This window comes from Ascaphus truei, chromosome 2 (assembly GCF_040206685.1).
Source record: "Ascaphus truei isolate aAscTru1 chromosome 2, aAscTru1.hap1, whole genome shotgun sequence".
Classification (NCBI taxonomy): domain Eukaryota; kingdom Metazoa; phylum Chordata; class Amphibia; order Anura; family Ascaphidae; genus Ascaphus; species Ascaphus truei.
The window spans coordinates 479,415,357-479,438,503 of NC_134484.1; the positions used below are offsets into that span (position 1 = coordinate 479,415,357).

General features: G+C 49.1%; 2 protein-coding genes across 2 annotated transcripts in view; both read right to left on the reverse strand.

Moving 5' to 3' along the window:
- Window positions 1-19,534, reverse strand: part of LOC142488419 (uncharacterized) — a 337,058-nt gene extending 317,524 nt beyond the window's left edge. The window contains exon 1 of the mRNA XM_075588924.1: window positions 18,791-19,534. Within this exon, the coding sequence (XP_075445039.1) occupies window positions 18,791-18,809 (19 nt within the window). The 5' untranslated portion in view covers window positions 18,810-19,534. The remainder of the gene's footprint in view (window positions 1-18,790) is intronic.
- On the reverse strand, window positions 14,956-18,469 carry LOC142488412 (uncharacterized). Its single transcript, XM_075588917.1, has 2 exons — window positions 18,385-18,469; window positions 14,956-17,973 (listed from the first exon to the last, which is right to left on the reverse strand). Exon 2 carries the CDS (start codon window positions 16,532-16,534, stop codon window positions 14,957-14,959), a length of 1,578 nt encoding a protein of 525 aa, XP_075445032.1. The 5' UTR covers window positions 16,535-17,973; window positions 18,385-18,469; the 3' UTR covers window position 14,956.
- Window positions 19,535-23,147: the final 3,613 nt, after the last annotated feature.

Below are 23,147 nucleotides of genomic sequence, written 5' to 3' on the forward strand. Positions count from 1 at the left end.
CTATACTGAAAGAGGACGTCTGGGGTTGAGAAGGCTGTCTTTTCTTTTGCCCTTTCTGTGAGGGGAACCTGCCAGTACCCTTTTGTTAGGTCTAGGGTCGTGAGATATCAGGCTTTGCCCAATCTCTCTACCAGTTCATCAACCCTGGGCATAGGATAAGTATCAAATTTTGACACAGCGTTTAGTTTACGGTAGTCATTGCAAAACCTTGTTGTACCGTCTGGCTTTGGGACTAAAACTATAGGGCTGTTCCACCCACTTTGGGATTCCTCAATTACGCCTAGTTTTAGCATTTTTTTAACCTCTAAACTTATAGCCTCTCTCTTGGCCTCTGGGATTCGATACGGTTTAAGGTTAACTCGGACCCCCGGTTCAGATACTAGGTCATGTTCAATTACGCTAGTTCTACCTGGCTGTTTAGAGAAGACTTCTTTGTTTCTTCTCACTAAATTCTGGACCTCTCGTTTCTGATGAACGGACAGAGTTTCAGCTATGCTAACCTCTGGGTCAGTTTCTCGATTCTCTGACGGACCTGGGGGTACTAGGGTTAACAAGACCTCTCTATCTTTCCAGGGTTTAAGTAGGTTTATATGGTAAATTTGCTCAGGTTTCCTCCTACCTGGCTGTCTCACCTTGTAATTTACTTCTCCCACTCTTTCCAAGACCTCATATAGCCCATGCCACTTAGCAAGGAATTTACTCTCTACGGTGGGAACCAGAACTAGCACCCTATCGCCTGGAAAAAAAATTCTGACCCTAGCACCCTTATTATACGTATTCCTTTGTGCATCTTGAGCTTTTTCCATGTGTTCCCTCACTATAGGTAGGACTGCAGCTATGCGGTCCTGCATCTGGGCAACATGCTCTATTACACTTCTGTATGGGGTAACCTCGTGTTCCCAAGTTTCTTTGGCTATATCCAGTAAGCCCCTTGGGTGTTGGCCATACAATAGTTCAAACGGGGAGAACCCTGTGGATGATTGGGGAACCTCCCTAATGGCAAATAACAGGTATGGTAACAAACAATCCCAGTTTTTCCCATCCTTATCGACCGCCCGGCATAACATGCTTTTTAAGGTTTTATTGAATCGTTCCACTAAACCATCTGTTTGTGGATGATAGACTGAGGTTCTGAGATGCTTGATTTTTAGGAGTTTACATAATTCTTTTGTTACTTGGGACATAAATGGTGTTCCCTGGTCAGTTAAGATCTCTTTACAAATTCCGACCCGGGTAAACAGGACTATTAACTCTTTTGCTATGTTTTTAGCAGAGGTGCTACGTAGGGGAATTGCCTCCGGATATTGGGTGGCATAATCTAATATTACCAATATATGCTGATATCCCCTAGCAGACTTTATTAGGGGACCTACTAGATCCATAGCAATCCGGTCAAATGGTACATCTATTATGGGAAGGGGTACCAATGGGCAACGATACGCTTTGAATGGGGCGGTGATCTGACATTCTGGGCATGAGGAGCAATAATTTGTCATTTCTGCCAGAACCCCAGGCCAATAGAAGCTTCGGAGAACCTTTTCTTTTGTCTTTTCCACCTCTAGGTGTCCCCCCAATGGGTGACTATGTGCGAGGTGTAATACTACATTACGGAATGTCCGTGGTACCAACAATTGTTTAGTTATAATGGATTTCCTTTTATCAACCTGATATACTAGGTCATTCTCTACCTCGAAGTAGGGGTAGGCAAGTGACCTATCTGGTTGGCCCGGAGTACTATTCTGGTCCCGTATATTCCCCCTTGCTTCTGCTAATGTGGGGTCTTCCCACTGGGCCTTCTTAAAACTCCCAGGACTGACCTCTAGGTCAGCGAAGGTCTTATCCTGTTCTGGGGTGGTAAGCGCCTGTTCAACCTCTTGATTTGGGGTATTCCCTACCAGGGTGGCCATGGGAAAGGGGATTTTACAGCACTCTTCCTCTTTCCCCTTTTTATTTGGGCCCTCGTCAACCTCCATTTCTGAAAAAGGGAAAGGATTTGTTTCTTTTGTTACTTCTTTATGGTCCGCTATTGAACTCTGGGCGCTATTCTGAGAGGAGGACCACATTTTTAGAAAATGGGGAAAGTCAGTCCCTATTAACACATCATGTGCCAGTTTGGGTACTATACCCACTTTGAAATCTAAAGAACCAAACTCTGTTTAAATAAGAACATCAACAGTGGAATATTCGTGATTATCCCCATGTATAATACAACAAATTGCCACTCTTTGTGAACTGTTTACCTGTTTTTTCCCAATAGGCAACAGGTATTCGGACACTAGTGTAACCATACTCCCAGAGTCAAGTAGTGCCCGAACCCTCTTACCATTTACCTTTACAAATGCCCAGAGATGGTTATTCAAGGGGTCCTCTGGGCTAGGGCCCATACATTGAGACCACAACGAATAAGGGTCAATGCTGTTGCATTGCATTGGTTCAGCATTTAGTGGGCAAACTTTTGCGGTGTGGCCCCTCTCATAATTTACACATTTAGGTACATAGTCTGTGTCCCACTTATAGCCCTTTTTCGGCTGTCCATGTTGGCTGTTTCCCTTAGTATGGGAGCCACTGTTGATGGTGCTGTGTGAAGGCGGTCGTCGCTCTTCAGCCCCCCTTAACCCTGGTAACCTTTTACCATCTCTGGAAGAGTCCTGGAACATTGGGTAGTGGGGATGCTCCATGACTGAGTTGCAGGTGCTCTTCTACTGCATTGTACCTTTCTACGAGGGCCACCAGCTCGTCTGCATTGTGGGGGTCACTCTGACTGACCCAACGGCGTAGGGCAGAGGGAAGTTTCCTCAAGAACTGGTCCATGACCAACCGTTCCACGATGTGGCTTGCTGAATTGATCTCGGGTTGTAGCCACTTCCGAGCGAGGTGGATGAGGTCATACATCTGGGATCAGGTGGCTTTATCCAACGTGAAGGACCATGCGTGGAACCTTTGGGCGCGAAGGGCCATGGTTACGCCGAGGCGGGCGAGGATCTCGAACTTTAATTTTTTTATAGACGTTAGCTTCGGCTGGCTCTAGATCAAAGTAAGCCTTCTGGGGTTTGCCGCTTAAGAAGGGTGCGATTAGACTGGCCACTCAGCTTCTGGCCAACCCTCTCTCTGTGCCGTGCGTTCAAAAGTGAGAAGATAGGTTTCAACATCATCCGAGGGCCCCATCTTCTGAAGGTAGTGGCTTGCCCTGATCATTTTCGGGACAGGGCCTGCCTCTGCCAGTGGAGTCTTAATGATAGCCTCTCTCAGGACCTCGAGTTCCCGCTGTAAGCCCTAGGCGAACCGTTGTTGCTCCTCTCTCAGCAGGCGGTTTGTATCTTGCTGTGTTGCATTCGCCTCTTGCAGGGCTGCATTCGCCTGTTGCTGGGTTTCATTCGTCTCTTTCTGGGCAGCGACATTGCGTACCAGCGCACTCACCACGTCTTCCATCTTGTTTAAAAAAAAAAAAGGGGGGGGGGGGGGGGTTCCAAAGTTCTTTTACCCGCAGACCTTTTAGTGTTCTGCTCGCATTCTCCATCATATGTGACAAACGGCTTACTCCGGGGCTCCGCTGTCTGTCCGGGACAGTATGAACACGGTCTTTTAGGGTAGGTTAAATGACTAGGCGTAACGTGCTGTTCCTTTAAACAGGCTACTGCCTGGTTTATTCAGTCCCAGGCACTGTGACTGCCACAAGGAATACAAAATAATACATAAGCAAACAAACCCTGCTCACCTGAGCAATAACTTAACTAAGGTTTTCCCTGACTGGGATTGGAGCGGCTTATCCACTTCCAACAACAAAATAAGGAACTTTGCAGTTTTAGAAAAAAGGAACAGAATGATTTAACCTGTTTGGGGAGAGCCGTTTCCCCTCTCTGCTTCCAGCAGCCTTCCTGCCTCCAGGCTCTTGGGGAGAGGGAAGAGGAACAGGGGAAATCAGCCATAAATACCTGATTTCTATCTAGCAGGACAGGTGACAGAAATCAGGCAGCAGACAAACTCTGGTCTGGATCCCTCATCCCTCAGTTCCAGCACTTGCCAAAACTGTGGGATGGAGTGCATGCATTCTGAAGCTGCACTTTTCAGCCTAAACAGGATAGAAACTGTTCAGTATCCTGGGAGCCCTATATATGGAATTTATTAAGATCTTGTATTTATTACTGTATGCGTTATTCAAGGGTACATGTACATCATCCAAATAATTAACAATGAAAATGTCCATGAGAAGTAAAGTTAAGGAACTCCTGGTCTATCATATTAGTGTGTTAATAAAATCAACTAAACCAGACAGCAACCTATAGTGTAAAGATACTGTAGATGCCCATGTATGTATGTCTTTATTTATATAAGGCCCGCAGTGTACTCAGCACTTTACAGCAGAAACAATACAGTACAGGGAATTATAATACAAAAAGTGCATTAAAATCAGAAAATAGGAACGCAAATCCCTGCCCTGGAGAGCTTACAATCTAAGTGATGCAGTGACTACACTGTCCATGTAATCTTCTGCCATAAGACCCACAAACTAAACTGCTCCATTTTGTGTTATATTTTGTCAGTCACAAATACTATGCATATAATTTCCCAAGCACGCTGCCTTGGTGTAATATTTGACTCCTCTCTTTCCTTCTCCTCTCACATTCAGGCTGTTGATAAATCTGGCAGATTTTCCCTCTGCAACATTTCCACAGTCTGCCCTCTCCTAAAACTCTCCTGCATACCCTCATCTTCCCACTATGGAGACTTTCTCCTCTCTGGCCTTCCCTTCTCCCAACGCCACTCTACAAACTATTCAAAATGCGGTTACTAGAATTCTCTCACTCCCTTTTTGTTCTGTCTCTATCCCTCTTCTCATGAGATCCTTTTGTTTCTCCCCATCAAACACTGCATTACTTAGCAGATTCTTGTTCTCTCTCTATATTCTTCTATCCCTCTTCCATCTCAGCTCTTATCTCCTTCTATACCCCTTCTAGATCTGCTGAGGGCCGTCTCCTCTCTGCTCAATTTGTCCCTTCAGAGCTCTCACATCTAAGGCTACGGCCCCAGTCCTCCCTGCTGCACGCACGCCTGGCAGCATGGCAGTGCGTGCAGAGACTACAGTCATGATCGACGGTCTGTAGGGGAGAGAAAGAAGCGGGGCCATGACGCGGGCGCAGCCATGATGGGGCATATCTGCCCTGCCATTGGCTGCATTGTGCCACGTGACCGCGGAACGGAAAACAAAATTCGTGTCATCCCTGCCAGCGTACGCGGCACAGCGTTTTGCGCGCCCACACACACAGCCACTAGGGCCTGCCTCATAGAGGGCCGTGGTGTGGGGCGCGCATGCGTCGCAGTCACCACCGGGAACTCAGCCTTAAACCTGTCTCCTTGCTGTGCAATTCCCTCACCTTCAACCTTCACCAACCCACATCCCTACCAATCTTCAAGTAATGCCTGAAATCTCATCTCTTCAATTAATTATTTGCTTAGTTTGGGCCTCTGGCAAGTCCTTGTACTTCTGATGCACTTTCGTCTTTCCTGAAAATGTTTTATATTTCACTTGCTCTTATTGTATTCTGTAAATCTCCCTTTATTCCATTTAGATTGTAAGCTCTGTGGGTCAGGGATTCTCTAGTCCCCATTGTTTAACTTCCAGTTTAATGCACGTGTTAAACTTTGTATATTGATTCCCTTTATTGTCTTGCTAATTCTGTAAGGTACTGGATACATTGGTGAGGCTATGCAAAAAAAATACATACACACACACACCTTGCGGAGCTGGAAGACAACACAGCACATGGACATTAAGGAGTCTTCTATCACTGGAAGGATTATTATGGTTGAAGACTGGTTAGTACAGTGGTTTTCAACCAGGGTACCGCGAGCACCCCTTAGAGTTATCGCGGCCGCCAGGGGGAGGGAGCTGGGACAGCTCTCACATGCTGTCCCAGCTCTGGCACACCCCCACATAGAAGTGACCCAGCGACTCCCGAGCTCAGCAGCAACATACATACACCTACCTTGGGGAGCTGGAAGACACCAGACAGCACATTGACATGAAGTTGTCTATCACTGGAAGGTTTCTTATGGTAGAAGACTGCTTCGTATATACAGTATTACACAATCAAATTACAGGGATAGTTTGGGGTCAAATCTCATAAACAGGGATTAATCCAAAATGTGTGCTTTTGAGGCCAAGAATAAGATCATGAATTATTTCTAAACATTTTTTTTGTATCCATCAATATTGTTATCGACAACGACAAGGGTTAAAAATAAATCAGAAGAGCTACGACTGAGCAGGAAGGGGTTATTTCAGACAAGGTTGGCGGCTCAAATCATGTTTTTGTCAAAAGATGCAACCAAACGACTCCTCCGTTACAGACTTAGGTTCTAAATGTAAACGGGTCACTAGAATATTTTAGCCCAAATTGGTAGGAGCGCAGGATTTGTTCTCCTGTTTCCCATATATGTAAGGCCAATCCTTTTACCCCCAGCAAACTTCTAAAGGGAGGAGCACAGTAACATGTACAGTCTTCCACAAAGGTTATTTCAGACAGAACACAGGAAAAGCTGCTGCTCAGGTTTTTGGGCCTCATGAGATTAAACGGTCAGATGACGAGCGCCTCTGCTTTATTAAGACCTACAGGCCTGGTATTCCGACACGGAACAGCTGGTTACAGACAACAACAGAGGCCTGGAAATTGAAAATAATAAAATCCAGGTATACCTTAGAGCAGGCGAGGCGCAATCTTTTTCCCCTGCACGCCCCCCTGCTTTCCCCCTCTCCTTGTTAACACCCCCCTACCTTGATTCAGGCGTCCTAGCGTCATGTCACATTGTCATGGCAACGTGACGTCTGAATCAAGGTAAGTAAGGTTTACAGAGGCCCTGCAGAACCCCGGCATTCATTTAAATGCCTTCGGGAAGTGCACGGGGCCTCTGTAAACCCTGTGCCCCCCGCAGCGAATCTCGTGCCCCCCCGGGGGGGAGCGTATCCCCTACTTTGCGTAGCGCTGCCTTAGAGCAAGGGGTTTTTTTGGAGGGGGGGGGGGGGGGTTGCGGCGGTTACAGAGGCCTTAAATGCCGAGGAGCACACGCCTCACTTACCGTGACTTTGTGCGATGCATCGACATGGCAACGTGACGTGGGATGAACAAGGACATGCACCTTTGTGGGTCGAGGTTGATCTTGTTGTTTCAATTGCCCAGGATGATGGTATGTTTGGAGACCTTCTACCATTGGATAGTCCTTTGGTATCCCTTTTATATTAGGTATAATAGGGGTAGGCATCGTTTCAAGACAATGGCCCCTTCCTCAGGCCCATCCGAGAGGTTCAAATGACCAGAGGTACTTCCTTATATTATAGGGATGCAGACATAACAGGAGGGCATGCAGAGAGGAACTTCAGTATCATCATAACGGCTGAACCAAGTGCAATATGTAATATATCCTCCTTCTCCTCTCACATTGCTGAACGCTCTGGATAATTGCTTTTGGCATATTATTATGAGACTTTCTGTTTGCTCTGATAGTCTGCTCATTACGAACTTCTGTTGACTGTTACTCTCATTTGGGTTTTGCATTTGTTATTTACCTCTGGTCATTTGGACATCTGGGAACGGGCCTGAGGAAGGGGCCATTGCCCTGAAACGATGCCCCCCTATTTTTCCCTGTCCCATCCCATCCTTTCCCCTCCTCCCCTTTGTGGTTTCCATTGTCCCCCCTCCCTTTCCCTGTGTTATCTCCTTTTCCCCATTCACTATGAGTTTCTTTTTTGCCTTTATGATTTGGTACTTTTGTGTGTTGAATGATCCAAGTTGTACACTTTTTGCTTCATTCGATATATCCATTTATTAAATTTTCTTTGGCATATCCTCTATCCAATCTTTTTTTATTTCTATCCGTCAGTGAGTGCTGGGAACTCCCCCCTCTTTTTCCTTTTAGAATTTGGAGGATTGTATAATATTGTGTGGGATTATGTGTGTGTGTCATTGTGTGTGTCATTGTGTGTGTGTGTGTGTGTGTGTGTGTGTGTGTGTGTGTGTGTGTGTGTGTGTGTGTGTGTGTGTGTGTGAGATCAGGGCCGCCAACAGAAATCATGCCCCCCCCAACCCATAGCGCACCTACCACAGAAATATTTTTTTAGCGCGTAACTTTTACTTAACCCCCCAATACATATAAAAATACACCCCCACCACCCCCCAATACATCTTCAAATATACCCTACTCCCTCCCAATACATCTACAAATATACCCCACTCCCCCCATACATCTACAAATATACCCCACTGCCCCCCAATACATCTACAAATATACCCCACTCTCCCCAATACATCTACAAATATACCTCCTTGTCCCCCTGTGCACCTTGCATATCATCATTCTGACTCAATTTGAGTGCTGTCTATCCCTGCTCATTTTTACAGCTGTATTAATAAGATACAGTTTCTCAAAGATTAGATAGCTGTATGAGTAAAGGGTTAATCCATGTATCTGTTATTGTATATTGATATCCCCTTGGACTAATATCTTTCCATTTATATTACTCGATGTATCCTACCTGTGATCGGAGTTCCCGCTGGATGAATAATAAGGTTGTTTACTTCCCGGTTTTGAGTCGTCATGACAACTTACAGTAACCCGGCCGCTGTCCTACCTTGGTGGGCTCTCGTTGAATTTTCCTGATCATCGTGAGATGTAGATCAGCTGGGGATGTTGATGACATCAGATGCCCTGCGGCAATATTAGATCTTTGCGGCGGCTAACATTACTCTACACATGGGAATGAGAGGTCCAGATGAGCCAAGTGTGATGGTCTATTTCGAGTTTCAAACTACTGAGGTGGGACACATCATAAGGGAAGTTCTGCGGTTTTATACGTGGGAATGGGCCAGAAGAAAGGATATCAGATCCCGAAACGTTGCCCCCCTTCTTGACTGACGTTTTTGCACTTTTTGCATATTAATAGATGCTTTGTGATGTGTAGTCTATGATTTAGTCATTTGTTTTTGGCGTATTTTTCTGTGTCGCCCTTCTCATCCTCGTACATGTTAGCATTTCTTCTATGCTAGGAAAGGGACAGTTCTGGAGATACTTGTTTTCTGTCTATTTCTGTAATTTTTCTAATTCTTTTAAACATTGTATGCATCCTGTGAAGTCACGCCATGTGACCCTGAGGCATCATTTGATGCTGCTTTGCCAAGTCTACGCGTCGCCAAAAGCTGCCGTAGACCCGGTAAGGGACTTAGAGGCCTCACATGCGCTCCTCCGGCATTTCATGTAAATGCTTTGGGGAAGAGCGCGGGGCCTATGTAAGCACCACGCCTCCCCCAGAAAATGTCTTACCCCCTGACATATTATACACTGTGGTTGTTTATATCTATGTATATATGGTCTGTATATGTTATTCTTGTAAATAGGTGTTAGGCAAATGATATCTTACATTCAATATATTCTTTTGTTGAACACCTTCTTAGCCACGCCCCCCCCGAGTCTTCCAGAAACCTCCAAAAATATCTTTGAAGGGGCCTTTAAACCATTACGTTTATTCCTAGTGTTTAGGTTGTTGGTCACTGCACCCATCTTTATCTCACACACACACACACACACACACACACAATCACACACATCCCCTCTCCCTGCATCAGAAGCCCACTGATTGGTTACAGCCTGTCACATGGTGAGACCGTCGCTGTAAAAATCAAATTCTACTGACTACAGGGAATCCGGTCGCTCCGTCGCCCCTACTATAAGTGCATGGTACAGATTCAATGCATTTGTTTTGAAGCGACGTCGCGTTGCCGGCAATATAAGCGCAGCCTAAGCCTGGAGGCGCGGTTCAAAGCCTGCATCAAGTTATAGCCTCGTTAAAGTGAAGATACTAATGTATCGCTTCAGTCTGGTATGCTACAAAATCAGCCCTTCCGCATCATGACGCCCTTACCACCTGACGTACGTTTCTCGTGTCTACGCTTTCTCGAAGGTGGCTCCGCCCAGTCAGCGTCAGGATATTTATATTTTAGTTGTTGCTATGACAATGGGCTCAGCATTAACCCTTATCATTGCTGGTTGATATTGAAATCGCGCTAGTCTGTAAGGCACTGACAGCACCGCAGTGTGCATGTTAGTACAGCATCTACACTGCCACTCCTTATCTTATTGTATGTGACCAATCTTATAATCATTTGTAATATTACCATTAAAGGGCTTTAAGAATACAACTTATCACACTACACTGCGAGTGCATTCAAAGGGGTTTCTTTTTTTTCTTTTTGTATCACTTATGCCTATTAGCCCTATTGCCCCACAGTGAATACACTTCACTTATCAGGCTGCAGCGGGAGTCTTCCTTTCCTAACCCCTCCACCCCCTTATACTTCCCTACCCATAGTGCTCTTTGGGTAATACCCAGCATACATCTCACCATATTTCTTTGCGTTGTCTGAAGCTTCTCAAATTATATTCACATTTAGAGTCTCAGTTTCACATCCATACATGAGCACAGGCAGAATACACTGGTCAGACAGGGGAAGGGTCCCTTAAATTTGTTTTTACGTAATGTGTTTTATCGCATCTATTGATTATCAGATACCCATAACTCTGCATTTCCAACCTTTATACGTGTCTGAGAGCCATATTGCACTTCTAACTCTGCTGCATGTGGCTTGTCCCAGAACACCCAGCAGGCCTGGGGACTTCCTATGAGAGGCAATGAACCATGAATACTCGCTAAATGTGACCATGCTGCTTGTAACAAGATAACATCCCTCTGTGCAGACAAAGGGGAAAAGGTACTCACCAGAGACAGGAAATGGAACAGTTTCACTCTTTATTGGGGTCAGATGTTCCTCAGTGTTCGGCTCTTCTTTCTCTGATTTAATCTCTATACTTTCCGGTACAACCACAGGGAAACCTGGCAACAAGAAAAAGAAAATCCATCATGTAAAGCTGGGAGTGGGGGCGCTTCTTGTGATTTCTATTCTGGAGACCAGGGTCATATGTAAGATGATTTAGCCCAGATAGCTTCAACTCGGCCCTCTTTTCAAAGCACAACAAGTTCTGTTTCTTTTCTTTACTTTATTTGGGGAAAGTAGCATAAAAGACAGGCACTTGTGAGGAGATGTTGGTGTTTAAATAGTGTCTCTCTGTGGGTGCCTTGTAGTTAAGGGCAGGTGAAAAGGGTAATCCTACCAGTACAGCAGTTACAGCAGGTACTCTCTCATCCAGAGGTGATGGTGGAAAAGGAAGTCCCAATGTATGCTGGGTAGCAAGATAGCCTGGGAACAGACCATCTGTGGGCAGAGGGGGAGAAAGCAGACTAGCCCATTCTGGTGAGGATCTCAGAGGCTGCAGTAGCAGTTCACTGATTACATGCCCAGAGGCAAAAATGCAACATTGTTACATATCACACAGGCACAGTACTGTACTGCTGCGGCACAGTTTATTCGAGCATTTGCCCGTTCTGTGCCGCAGCAGTAGCCTGGCGCGCGCCCGAGTGTGACGGGCGCACGCCGAAGCAGCGGAAGAGCGCCCTCCGATCGGGGCGCTCTCCCTACCGCTGCCGGGTCCGCCGGGTCCCCCGGAACCCCCTGCCGCTGTCCCGCGATCGCGGGACACCAGGGCTCCCTCGGGGAGCCCCTGGACACGCGTGCAGCGGGCGCACGCTCCCGATGACGCGTGACCGCGCGTCTATGACGCGCGGCACGCCGAGGGGCGGCCACTAGCAAGCCGGGAGATTTCCCGGCTTGCGGTACCGACCACACTTCAATAAAGTGTGTCGGTAGTGTATGTGTGTGCAAACTCCATGCAGCTGAAAGTAAGAACTGACAGGCAGAAGCTGCAAAGGAAAGAGGGGGGTGAATCAGAAATGCAGTTCTTGTTCCATGACACTCCGTCTGGTATCTGGAGATACCACTATATAACTTGAACATGTGGAACATATGTGCAATGCATAACAAAAATAACATCACTTTCTCAAACAATGCAAGAGTCCATGTCCACATAGCGATGTGACACCGGCCGGTATCACTGGTATCAAGGTCCCTTGGCCAAGGTTCTTTGGCAAAGGATGCAGGGCGGATGCACAGCTCCAGGTTTGCTGGTTGCACCATAATGTCTTTGTGTAAAAGTCTCTGGCACTGTTTCCTTTTAGCCTTGTGAGAGAACAGTCTTTTTGTCTCTGTAGTTTTACCCACAGAGTGCATCCCCTTGTAGGTATGCCAGTCGTGGTAGCCTGTCGCTCTATCACCTGGCGTTTGGCAGAAGGAGATTGCTTTTGGCTCCTTGCGGAAGCGGAACAACACTCCTGGAAGACTGGTTGTCGAGTCTAGTCCAGTAAAGAGGGCGTCGTTCAGGGAGACTCCCTGGAGCTGAGCGCTGGGGCTGAACACTACCCGGATTTGATCGGGTTCCTGAGGGTGGTAGGCCCAAGATGATTGGAGGTACCGGCATTCTTCACCTTCCTTCATTAGAGGTGCTGGCTTTGCGTGGCCGATAAGGAATATCATCTGGATGAAGGCCACAAAGTTGTTTTTGGTCTCTGGTTCCCTTTGTAGGTCGCAGAGGTGCGAAGTGAACCTAGAGATTTATTTATTTATAAAATATTTTACCAGGAAGTAATACATTGAGAGTTACCTCTCATTTTCAAGTATGTCCTGGACACAGAGTAAAACAAATGATACATGGTTACAAATACAGTTACATAAATGAACAGGGTACAGGCATACCCCGCATTAACGTACGCAATGGGACCGGAGCATGTATGTAAAGCGAAAATGTACTTAAAGTGAAGCACTACCTTTTTCCCACTTATTGATGCATGTACTGTACTGCAATCGTCATATACGTGCATAACTGATGTAAATAACACATTTGTAACAGGTTCTATAGTCTCCCCGCTTGCGCACAGCTTCGGTACAGGTAGGGAGCCGGTATTGCTGTTCAGGACATGCTGACAGGCGCATGCGTGAACTGCCGTTTGCCTATTGGGCGACATGTACTTACTCGCGAGTGTACTTAAAGTGAGTGTCCTTAAAGCGGGGTATGCCTGTATACATTATATACAAGACATTGCATGCACAGTTAAAGAAAATATATATTATGAGCGTATGAAACAGTTACAAACCAGGTTAAAATGTGAGACAGCCTTAGATTTGAAAGAACTTAAACTGGTGGTGGATGTGATAGTCTCTGGTAGGTTGTTCCAGTTTTGGGGTGCACGGAAGGAGAAGGAGGAACGTCCGGATACTTTGTTGAGCCTTGGGACCATGAATAGTCTTTTGGAGTCTGATCTAAGGTGATAAGTGCTGCAAGTGGTAGGGGTGAGGAGCTTGTTCAGGTAGCTGGGTAGCTTGCCCATGAAGAATTTAAAGGCAAGACAGGAAAGGTGATGGCATATTCTCCATTGTTTGGGAAGCGCCTTCTTGGTGAACGGAATGGTAGCGGGTTCGCCCAACTGCCAGGTCCGTTTCTGACAAGCTCCTTGACCGTTGACATCAGGAATTCTCCATCTCCCATCAATGGTGTTTGCTTGTCGTCGTCCTTTGTGGTCTGGAACGCTGTGCACCCCAAGTCTTTGGTGCATTCCTCTTGCAAGAGAACGTTTCCACGTATTTTGGTGATACGCCTTTGTATCTCTTTGTTGACTGCCCTCAGGAGGTTGTTCTCTCCTTGGACATGACGAAAAACAGTCTCTTTTGCCCTAGTAAATCCTTGTATGAGATGTCTCTGTGATTGGCTTTTTTTAGACGTGTGAGAGGACAGTCTTTTTGACACTGTGGCTTCACCTGTAGGGCGCGATCTTTTGCGGTTATGCCAGCCGTGACAGCTGGCTGCTTTATCGCTGGATACTCTGTGGAGAGGAACGACTGTACGTCCTAGCCGTGCCATTGCTCGTGAGAGGATCGTCCGCTTGTTTGTCTTTTGGACGATCCCTTTGTCGGTCACCTTTGGGAGGTTACTTTCTTCCTTCAGTGGAGTCGACTCGTCATCCTTGGTTATCTGAACCGCTAAGCATCTTAGGCCATTGTCACATCCCCCATATGTGAGGATGTTTTTGTTGACCTCAGGGGTATGACCTTGTCTTTTTTCTTTACTTGGCCCTTCTGTCACTTGGAGATGGCCAAGACATGGTTCAGAGAGATATGTGTGCCCACATTCTGTTACCACCTTTCTGCGTGCGTCAACATAGTCTTGTCCGTGCTCTTTGGCAGTGCACGCGTTGCCCACTATCACCCATCCTAGGTCTAGTCTTTGGGCACATGGCGCAATGTTGGGTCCGTTATGCTGTTTACGGACTTTATGCACCCTCATGATGTCCCTACCGAGCAGCAGTAAGATCTTGGCGCCTTGCTCTACCGGCAGGATGTAGTTGGCTATTCCTCTGAGGTGCGGGTAATGACGTGCCACGTCTGGTGTGGGAATCTCGTCCCTGTTTGTAGCCATGTGGTTGCACTCGATAAGTGTGGGAAGGGGTATGTTCACTTTGCCGTCTATTGAGCATATGGTGTAGCCATTCACTCTTCTCCCTGTAGTCTCCATTCGCCCTGTAAGGAGAAGCGCTGTCTTGTATGTTAAACATGTCGAAGAATTCTGACCTGACCAGCGATCGGTTGCTCTGGTCGTCGATGATTGCATACATCCTTTTAGCTCTTTGGGGTTGTCCCTCTGGGTGCACTGCTACCAGACATATTTTAGAGCAAGATCTACCGTCGCTTCCTTCTCCACATACCTCTGTGCATTTGGATGCTACCGATGTCGTGGGGGGTGTATCTCCCACTTCTTCCTCCCCGCCCTGCTTTGTCGAAGGGTTAGGGGCTTTGCTTGATTTGGGCTTCATAGCTTCCGGGTATAAAGCGGCTATGTGCCTGTCGCTATCGCACTCTGTGCATTTGATTTCTTCTTTACAGTCTTTGAATAAATGAGTTGTGGAAGCACAACATTTGAAACAAGCTCCCCATTCCGAGTAAGTTCTTTCGCTCCACTATGGGTTTCATTCTAAATCCGACGCACTTGTTAAGCGGATGCAGCCTTTGTGTATAGGGCATTCTTTGTTAAGGTCCCTTGGTTCCTCGTCTCCGGCGACCAACTGATCGGGAGTAGTTTGGGTCGTGGGAGGCACGTTCGTCCTGTGCACCGAGATGGGTGTTTGGGTGTTACCATATCTCGCCACTGGTCTCTCAGTCCTCAGGCTGCTTGCACTGTGTGTGGTTTGCGCACCTAAGATGAAACTGGGATTGTTCCTTGTCCTTGCCGCTTCGCGGATGAAGCTCAAGAAGAATGAGAATGGGGAGAAGGCGACTTGCTTCTCCCTTTTGTATCTGGAGCCTTGTGAGATCCATCTTTCTTGGAGGTTGTAGGGTAGCTTCTCCAGGATGGGTCTCACTCCACGAGCTGAGTCCAAGACGTTGAGACCTGTTAAGGAATGGTCTTTCCTTGCAAACTCCAGCTCTTGCAGCAGGTCCCCGAGCTCTCGTAACTTCGAGTAATCTTTAGTTGTGATCTTGGGGAAGCTGTCGACTCTTTTGAAGAGCAAATCCTCGACTGCTTCGGGGCTACCGTAGCTCTCTTCTAGCCTTTCCCATACTAGGTCAAGACCCACTTGGGGTTGGTTCGCGTTTGCCGCCCGAAGTTTTTTCGCGTGCTCCCTGGATTCGTTCCCCAGGAACTTGAATAGCAGGTTGAGCTCTTCCCTCGCTGAGAAGTCCAAGCTGTTGATAGCGTCTTTGAACGTGAACTTCCACGTCCGGTAGTTCTCAGGGCGGTCGTCGAAGCTGATGAGTCCTGTTTGCACCAGGTCACGCCGGATCATGTACTTGGCTATGTCTGTCAGACCTGACGCATCGGCGTGTTGGTCGCGTTCTGAGGTAGTTGCTGGGAGGGTCCGTGCGGTCGCCTCTTCTTTGGCGTGGACGCGTGCTGACTGCTGGTCAATGTGAGGGGCTGTGTTTTCCCGTATGGGTGTACCTGGATAGCGAGCCTGTTGTGGTGCATCCGTGTGCGCGCTGGTGTCTGGATCACTGTTGCGGCTGTGGCTATCCCAGGCAGCATGTACCATTGAAGGAACAGCGTCTTCTCCTCGTGGACCTAGCAAGTCTTTGGTGTCTGTGGAGTCACTCCCTCCGTGTTGAGATGGTGCGCTGCTGTTTACACTGAAGAGGCTCCTTACGTAGTCTTCAGTGCGTTGGGCTGGATCCTCTGAGGCTATCCGTCTGTACGGTTGCTCCCCGCCGTCCTGTCTCGCGGCTGCTTCTAGGACTTCAGCTTGGGCTATGGCGGCGGCGACTTCCTTCTCTTGATTTAGGGCCTCTAGGTTGACGTCCACCTCTGCCTTTTTCCGTGCAGTGGTGGCAGTGGCTGCAGTGGCGGTGGCAGCGGCTGTCTGCTCCTCCTCTTCTAAGCGGGCCCTTTCTAGTTTCATGACTGCCTCTTTCTGAGCGTATGCAGCCCTGGCACGTGCGGCCTCTGCGGTGGACCTTGATGAGTGCCTTGACGTGCTGGAGCGCTGCAACGCGGTCTCCAGGAGGAGCTCTTTTCTATCGCTTTGGGTGTCTGCGATGGCGGTCTGCATGATGCCATCGCGCTCCAGGTCAATCGCCTTTCGCAGGTCGCGTTCCCGCGTGCTGTCTTCTGTGTTAGTTCTTGTCAGATAGGTGAAATATGCCTGTGACAGCGTTACGTAACGTCTATGGCTTGACTTAATCTTAGTAATAGCTTGTTTGATCTGGGTTTCTTGATCGCTAGCACTTGCGACATTACTTATTTCACGATCAGTGTTCTCCCAGGAATCTCTAATTTTTCGCCGTGTACGTCAATGTCAGCTTCATATTTTTCGCGGCCCTTTTGTGTCAGTATGACTGTCCGTTTGGGCCTTGCGTATGCCTGCGCCTGTTGCGGTTGCGCGGCGGTCTCTGTGTCTGAGTGGTCACTCTCCTGCGTGATATCTGGTGAGGCTCTGAGTTCTGCCATGCTGTAGGTGTGTGTAGGCCTTTAGCCAGTGCGTGTGGCGTGCGGTCTTTTACCTGTGTCAGCGATGGGCGACTGTCTCAGATGAAGCCGAGCGGTGTCCTGCAGCGTTCAGCGTAGGGGTAGCTGTACTCACAGGTGTCCGGTGGCTCTGCCGGTGTCCTAGCAGGTGTCCGGTGGCATAGCCCGTGGTGGCGCTGGCCGTGGGGGTGTGCGCAGGGTAAGGTGAGATGGTAGCTCCTCACTATGGGTTCGTGCAGGGGGTGAACTCAGACAGAGAAAGGCAATCAGGTATTGTGTAAGAAGCACTGTCTGTCTGCAAGGCTGCTGCCTTGTGTGCAGGGTTGATGCTGGCTGTGTCCATTGTGAATCTGCTTGCTTATCTGAAAGGCTGCAGGCTGCGTGCAGTTTGCTGTATAAAGCTTGCTGCCCTGTCTGGCCGTGTAAAGCTGTTGCTGTTTGAAAGGCTGCTTTGTGTAACCATAAAGTCTAGAGTAGCAGCTCCTGTAAGTGTCTGTAAGGCCCACGGTATCCTTTTCACTATTCTGGAGGCCAGGGTCATATGTAAGATGATTTAGCCCAGGTAGCTTCAACTCGGCCCTCTTTTCAAAGCACAACAAGTTCTGTTTCTTTTCTTTACTTTATTTGGGGAAAGTAGCATAAAAGACAGGCACTTGTGAGGAGATGTTGGTGTTTAAATAGTGTCTCTCTGTGGGTGCCTTGTAGTTAAGGGCAGGTGAAAAGGGTAATCCTACCAGTACAGCAGTTACAGCAGGTACTCTCACATCCAGAGGTGATGGTGGAAAAGGAAGTCCCAATGTATGCTGGGTAGCAAGATAGCCTGGGGACAGACCATCTGTGGGCAGAGCAGAGGGGGAGAAAGCAGACTAGCCCATTCTGGTGAGGATCTCAGAGGCGGCAGTAGCAGTTCACTGATTACATGCCCAGAGGCAAGAATGCACCATTGTTACATATCACACAGGCACAGTACTATATGTGTGTGCAAACTCCATGCAGCTGAAAGTAAGAACTGACAGGCAGAAGCTGCAAAGGAAAGAGGGGGGTGAATCAGAAATGCAGTTCTTGTTCCATGACAATTTCACCTCCTCTGATATTGGTATAATATAATACAATACTTCTTGTAAAGAAATACATACTAGCCCTGTATTATCTTCAGCAGGTAAGCAGATAACATAAGAAAACAAGATTAGTTTGGGTGTTTGACTCACATAATGGCAAAATAACCAGATATTCCCTCCTTGCAGATTTCAAAGACACCAACATATCTCCTCTACTCACTTAACAAGCGTGGATCCATGCTGGCAGTGGGCAGTTCTGCTCTGGAGGTGCTGGCAGTGGGCAGTGCTGCTCTGGAGGTGCTGGCAGTGGGCAGTGCTGCTCTGGAGGTGACATGTTAACATCCCTTTATCTGCACAAAGGTAAAAAGGTACTCACCAGAGATAGGAAATGGAACAGTTTCATTCTTTATTGGGGTCAGATGTTCCTCAGTGTTCGGTTCTTCTTTCTCCGACTTAATCTCTAAACTCTCCAGTACAACCACTGGGAAACCTGGCAATAAGAAAAGGAAAATCCATCATGTAAAGCTGGGAGTGGCGGTGCTTCTTGTGATTTCACTTCCTCTGATATTGGTATAATATAATACCTCTTGTAAAGAAATCCATTACTAGCCCTTCTGGCAAAAAAAAATTACAAAAGAGTTGAAGATATATTATCTTCTTACCTGTTGGTGGTTCTATAAGAAAACAAGATTATTTGGCAGTTACGCGAGTCAAACATCCAAACCAATCAGATATTCCCTCCTTGCAGATTTCAAAGACACTAAAATATCTCCTTTACTCACTTAACAAGTGTGGATCCATGCTGGCAGTGGGCAGTGCTGCTCTGGAGGTGATGGCGATGGGCAGTGCTGCTCTGGAGGTGCTAGCAGTAGGCAGTGCTGCTCTGGAGGTGCTGGCAGTGGGCAGTGCTGCTCTGGAGGTGCTGGCAGTGGGGAGTGCTGCTCTGGAGGTGCTGGCAGTGGGCAGTGCTGCTCTGGAGGTGCTGGCAGTGGGCAGTGCTGCTCTGGAGGTGCTGGCAGTGGGCAGTGCTGCTCTGGAGGTGCTAGCAGTGGCAGTGCTGCTCTGGAGGTGCTGGCAGTGGGCAGTGCTGCTCTGGAGGTGCTGGCAGTGGGCAGTGCTGCTCTGGAGATGCTGGCAGTGGGCAGTGCTGCTCTGGAGGTGCTGGCAGTGGGCAGTGCTGCTCTGGAGATGCTGGCAGTGGGCAGTGCTGCTCTGGAGGTGCTGGCAGTGGGCAGTGCTGCTCTGGAGATGCTGGCAGTGGGCAGTGCTGCTCTGGAGGTGCTGGCAGTGGGCAGTGCTGCTCTGGAGGTGCTGGCAGTGCTGCTCTGGAGGTGCTGGCAGTGGGCAGTGCTGCTCTGGAGGGGCTGGCAGTGGGCAGTGCTGCTCTGGAGGGGCTGGCAGTGGGCAGTGCTGCTCTGGAGGTGCTGGCAGTGGGCAGTGCTGCTCTGGAGGTGCTGGCAGTGGGCAGTGCTGCTCTGGAGGTGCTGGCCAGAGGTTCCTTGATCTATATTTGTTGGATGTCAGAATGTGTCAGCTATATATACACCCTGTGCCCCTCTGTGCGAGGCCCATATACATACAGTCACAATACTGGTAAAGCGCTGCACAGCTGTGTGCCAATGTGTCTCATAGTCGCCCCCCCTGTGTTATAAGGGGCCCGTGTGTACAGGAAGGGCCCGCACACACGCTGCAGCCCTTATACTCAGCGTTATACTGCAGCAGCCTGTCTCTGTGGCATACACGCTGCAGCCCTAATACTCAGCGTTATACTGCAGCAGCCTGTCTCTGTGGCACACGCTGCAGCCCTTATACTCAGCATTATACTGCAGCAGCCTGTCTCTGTGGCACACGCGCTGCAGCTCTTATACTCAGCGTTATACTGCAGCAGCCTGTCTCTGTGGCACACACGCTGCAGCCCTTATACTCAGCGTTATACTGCAGCAGCCTGTCTCTGTGGCACACGCGCTGCAGCCCTTATACTCAGCGTTATACTGCAGCAGCCTGTCTCTGTGGCACACACGCTGCAGCCCTTATACTCAGCGTTATACTGCAGCAGCCTGTCTCTGTGGCACACACGCTGCAGCTTATACTCAGCGTTATACTGCAGCAGCCTGTCTCTGTGGCACACGCTGCAGCCCTTATACTCAGCATTATACTGCAGCAGCCTGTATCTGTGGCACACGCGCTGCAGCTCTTATACTCAGCGTTATACTGCAGCAGCCTGTCTCTGTGGCACACACGCTGCAGCCCTTATACTCAGCGTTATACTGCAGCAGCCTGTCTCTGTGGCACACGCGCTGCAGCCTTTATACTCAGCGTTATACTGCAGCAGCCTGTCTCTGTGGCACACACGCAGCAGCCCTTGTACTCAGCGTTATACTGCAGCAGCCTGTCTCTGTGGCGCACACGCTGCAGCTCTTATACTCAGCGTTACACTGCAGCAGCCTGTCTCTGTGGCACACACGCTGCAGCCCTTATACTCAGCGTTATACTGCAGCAGCCTGTCTCTGTGGCACACACGCTGCGGCTCTTATACTCAGCGTTATACTGCAGCAGCCTGTCTCTGTGCCACACGCTGCAGCCCTTATACTCAGCGTTATACTGCAGCAGCCTGTCTCTGTGGCACACACGCTGCAGCCCTTATACTCAGCGTTATACTGCAGCAGCCTGTCTCTGTGGCGCACACGCTGCAGCTCTTATACTCAGCGTTACACTGCAGCAGCCTGTCTCTGTGGCACACACGCTGCCGCTCTTATACTCAGCGTTATACTGCAGCAGCCTGTCTCTGTGGCACACACGCTGCAGCTCTTATACTCAGCGTTATACTGCAGCAGCCTGTCTCTGTGGCACACACGCTGCAGCTCTTATACTCAGCGTTATACTGCAGCAGCCTGTCTCTGTGGCACACACGTTGCAGCCCTTATACTCAGCGTTATACTGCAGCAGCCTGTCTCTGTGGCACACACGCTGCAGCCCTTATACTCAGCGTTATACTGCAGCAGCCTGTCTCTGTGGCACACGCGCTGCAGCCCTTATACTCAGCGTTATACTGCAGCTGCCTGTCTCTGTGGCACAAGCTGCAGCCCTTATACTCAGCGTTATACTGCAGCAGCCTGTCTCTGTGGCACACGCTGCAGCCCTTATACTCAGCGTTATACTGCAGCAGCCTGTCTCTGTGGCACACACGCTGCAGCCCTTATACTCAGCGTTATACTGCAGCAGCCTGTCTCTGTGGCACACACGCTGCAGCCCTTATACTCAGCGTTATACTGCAGCAGCCTGTCTCTGTGGCGCACACGCCGCAGCCCTTATACTCAGCGTTATACTGCAGCAGCCTGTCTCTGTGGCACACACACAGCAGCTCTTATACTCAGCGTTATACTACAGCAGCCTGTCTCTGTGGCACACACGCTGCAGCTTATACTCAGCGTTATACTGCAGCAGCCTGTCTCTTTGGCACACACGCTGCAGCTCTTATAGCGTTATACTGCAGCAGCCTGTCTCTGTGGCACACACGCTGCAGCTCTTATACTCAGCGTTATACTGCAGCAGCCTGTCTCTGTGGCGCACACGCTGCAGCTCTTATACTCAGCGTTATACTGCAGCAGCCTGTCTCTGTGGCGCACACGCTGCAGCTCTTATACTCAGTGTTATACTGCAGCAGCCCGTCTCTGTGGCACACACGCTGCAGCCCTTATACTCAGCGTTATACTGCAGCAGCCTGTCTCTGTGGCACACACGCTGCAGCCCTTATACTCAGCGTTATACTGCAGCAGCCTGTCTCTGTGGCACACACGCTGCAGCCCTTATACTCAGCGTTATACTGCAGCAGCCTGTCTCTGTGGCACACACGCTGCAGCTCTTATACTCAGCGTTATACTGCAGCAGCCTGTCTCTGTGGCACACACGCTGCAGCTCTTATACTCAGCGTTACACTACAGCAGCCTGTCTCTGTGGCACACACGCTGCAGCCCTTAAACTCAGCGTTATACTGCAGCAGCCTGTCTCTGTGGCACACGCGCTGCAGCCCTTATACTCAGCGTTATACTGCAGCAGCCTGTCTCTGTGGCACACACGCTGCGGCTCTTATACTCAGCGTTATACTGCAGCAGCCTGTCTCTGTGCCACACGCTGCAGCCCTTATACTCAGCGTTATACTGCAGCAGCCTGTCTCTGTGGCGCACACGCTGCAGCTCTTATACTCAGCGTTACACTGCAGCAGCCTGTCTCTGTGGCACACACGCTGCCGCTCTTATACTCAGCGTTATACTGCAGCAGCCTGTCTCTGTGGCACACACGCTGCAGCTCTTATACTCAGCGTTATACTGCAGCAGCCTGTCTCTGTGGCACACACGCTGCAGCTCTTATACTCAGCGTTATACTGCAGCAGCCTGTCTCTGTGGCATACACGCTGCAGCCCTAATACTCAGCGTTATACTGCAGCAGCCTGTCTCTGTGGCACACGCTGCAGCCCTTATACTCAGCATTATACTGCAGCAGCCTGTCTCTGTGGCACACGCGCTGCAGCTCTTATACTCAGCGTTATACTGCAGCAGCCTGTCTCTGTGGCACACACGCTGCAGCCCTTATACTCAGCGTTATACTGCAGCAGCCTGTCTCTGTGGCACACGCGCTGCAGCCCTTATACTCAGCGTTATACTGCAGCAGCCTGTCTCTGTGGCACACACGCTGCAGCCCTTATACTCAGCGTTATACTGCAGCAGCCTGTCTCTGTGGCACACACGCTGCAGCTTATACTCAGCGTTATACTGCAGCAGCCTGTCTCTGTGGCACACGCTGCAGCCCTTATACTCAGCATTATACTGCAGCAGCCTGTATCTGTGGCACACGCGCTGCAGCTCTTATACTCAGCGTTATACTGCAGCAGCCTGTCTCTGTGGCACACACGCTGCAGCCCTTATACTCAGCGTTATACTGCAGCAGCCTGTCTCTGTGGCACACGCGCTGCAGCCTTTATACTCAGCGTTATACTGCAGCAGCCTGTCTCTGTGGCACACACGCAGCAGCCCTTGTACTCAGCGTTATACTGCAGCAGCCTGTCTCTGTGGCGCACACGCTGCAGCTCTTATACTCAGCGTTACACTGCAGCAGCCTGTCTCTGTGGCACACACGCTGCAG

Excerpts from the sequence above, each read along its gene's own strand:
- LOC142488412 (XM_075588917.1), bottom strand. The coding sequence starts at position 16,534 with ATGCAGACCGCCATCGCAGACACCCAAAGCGATAGAAAAGAGCTCCTC.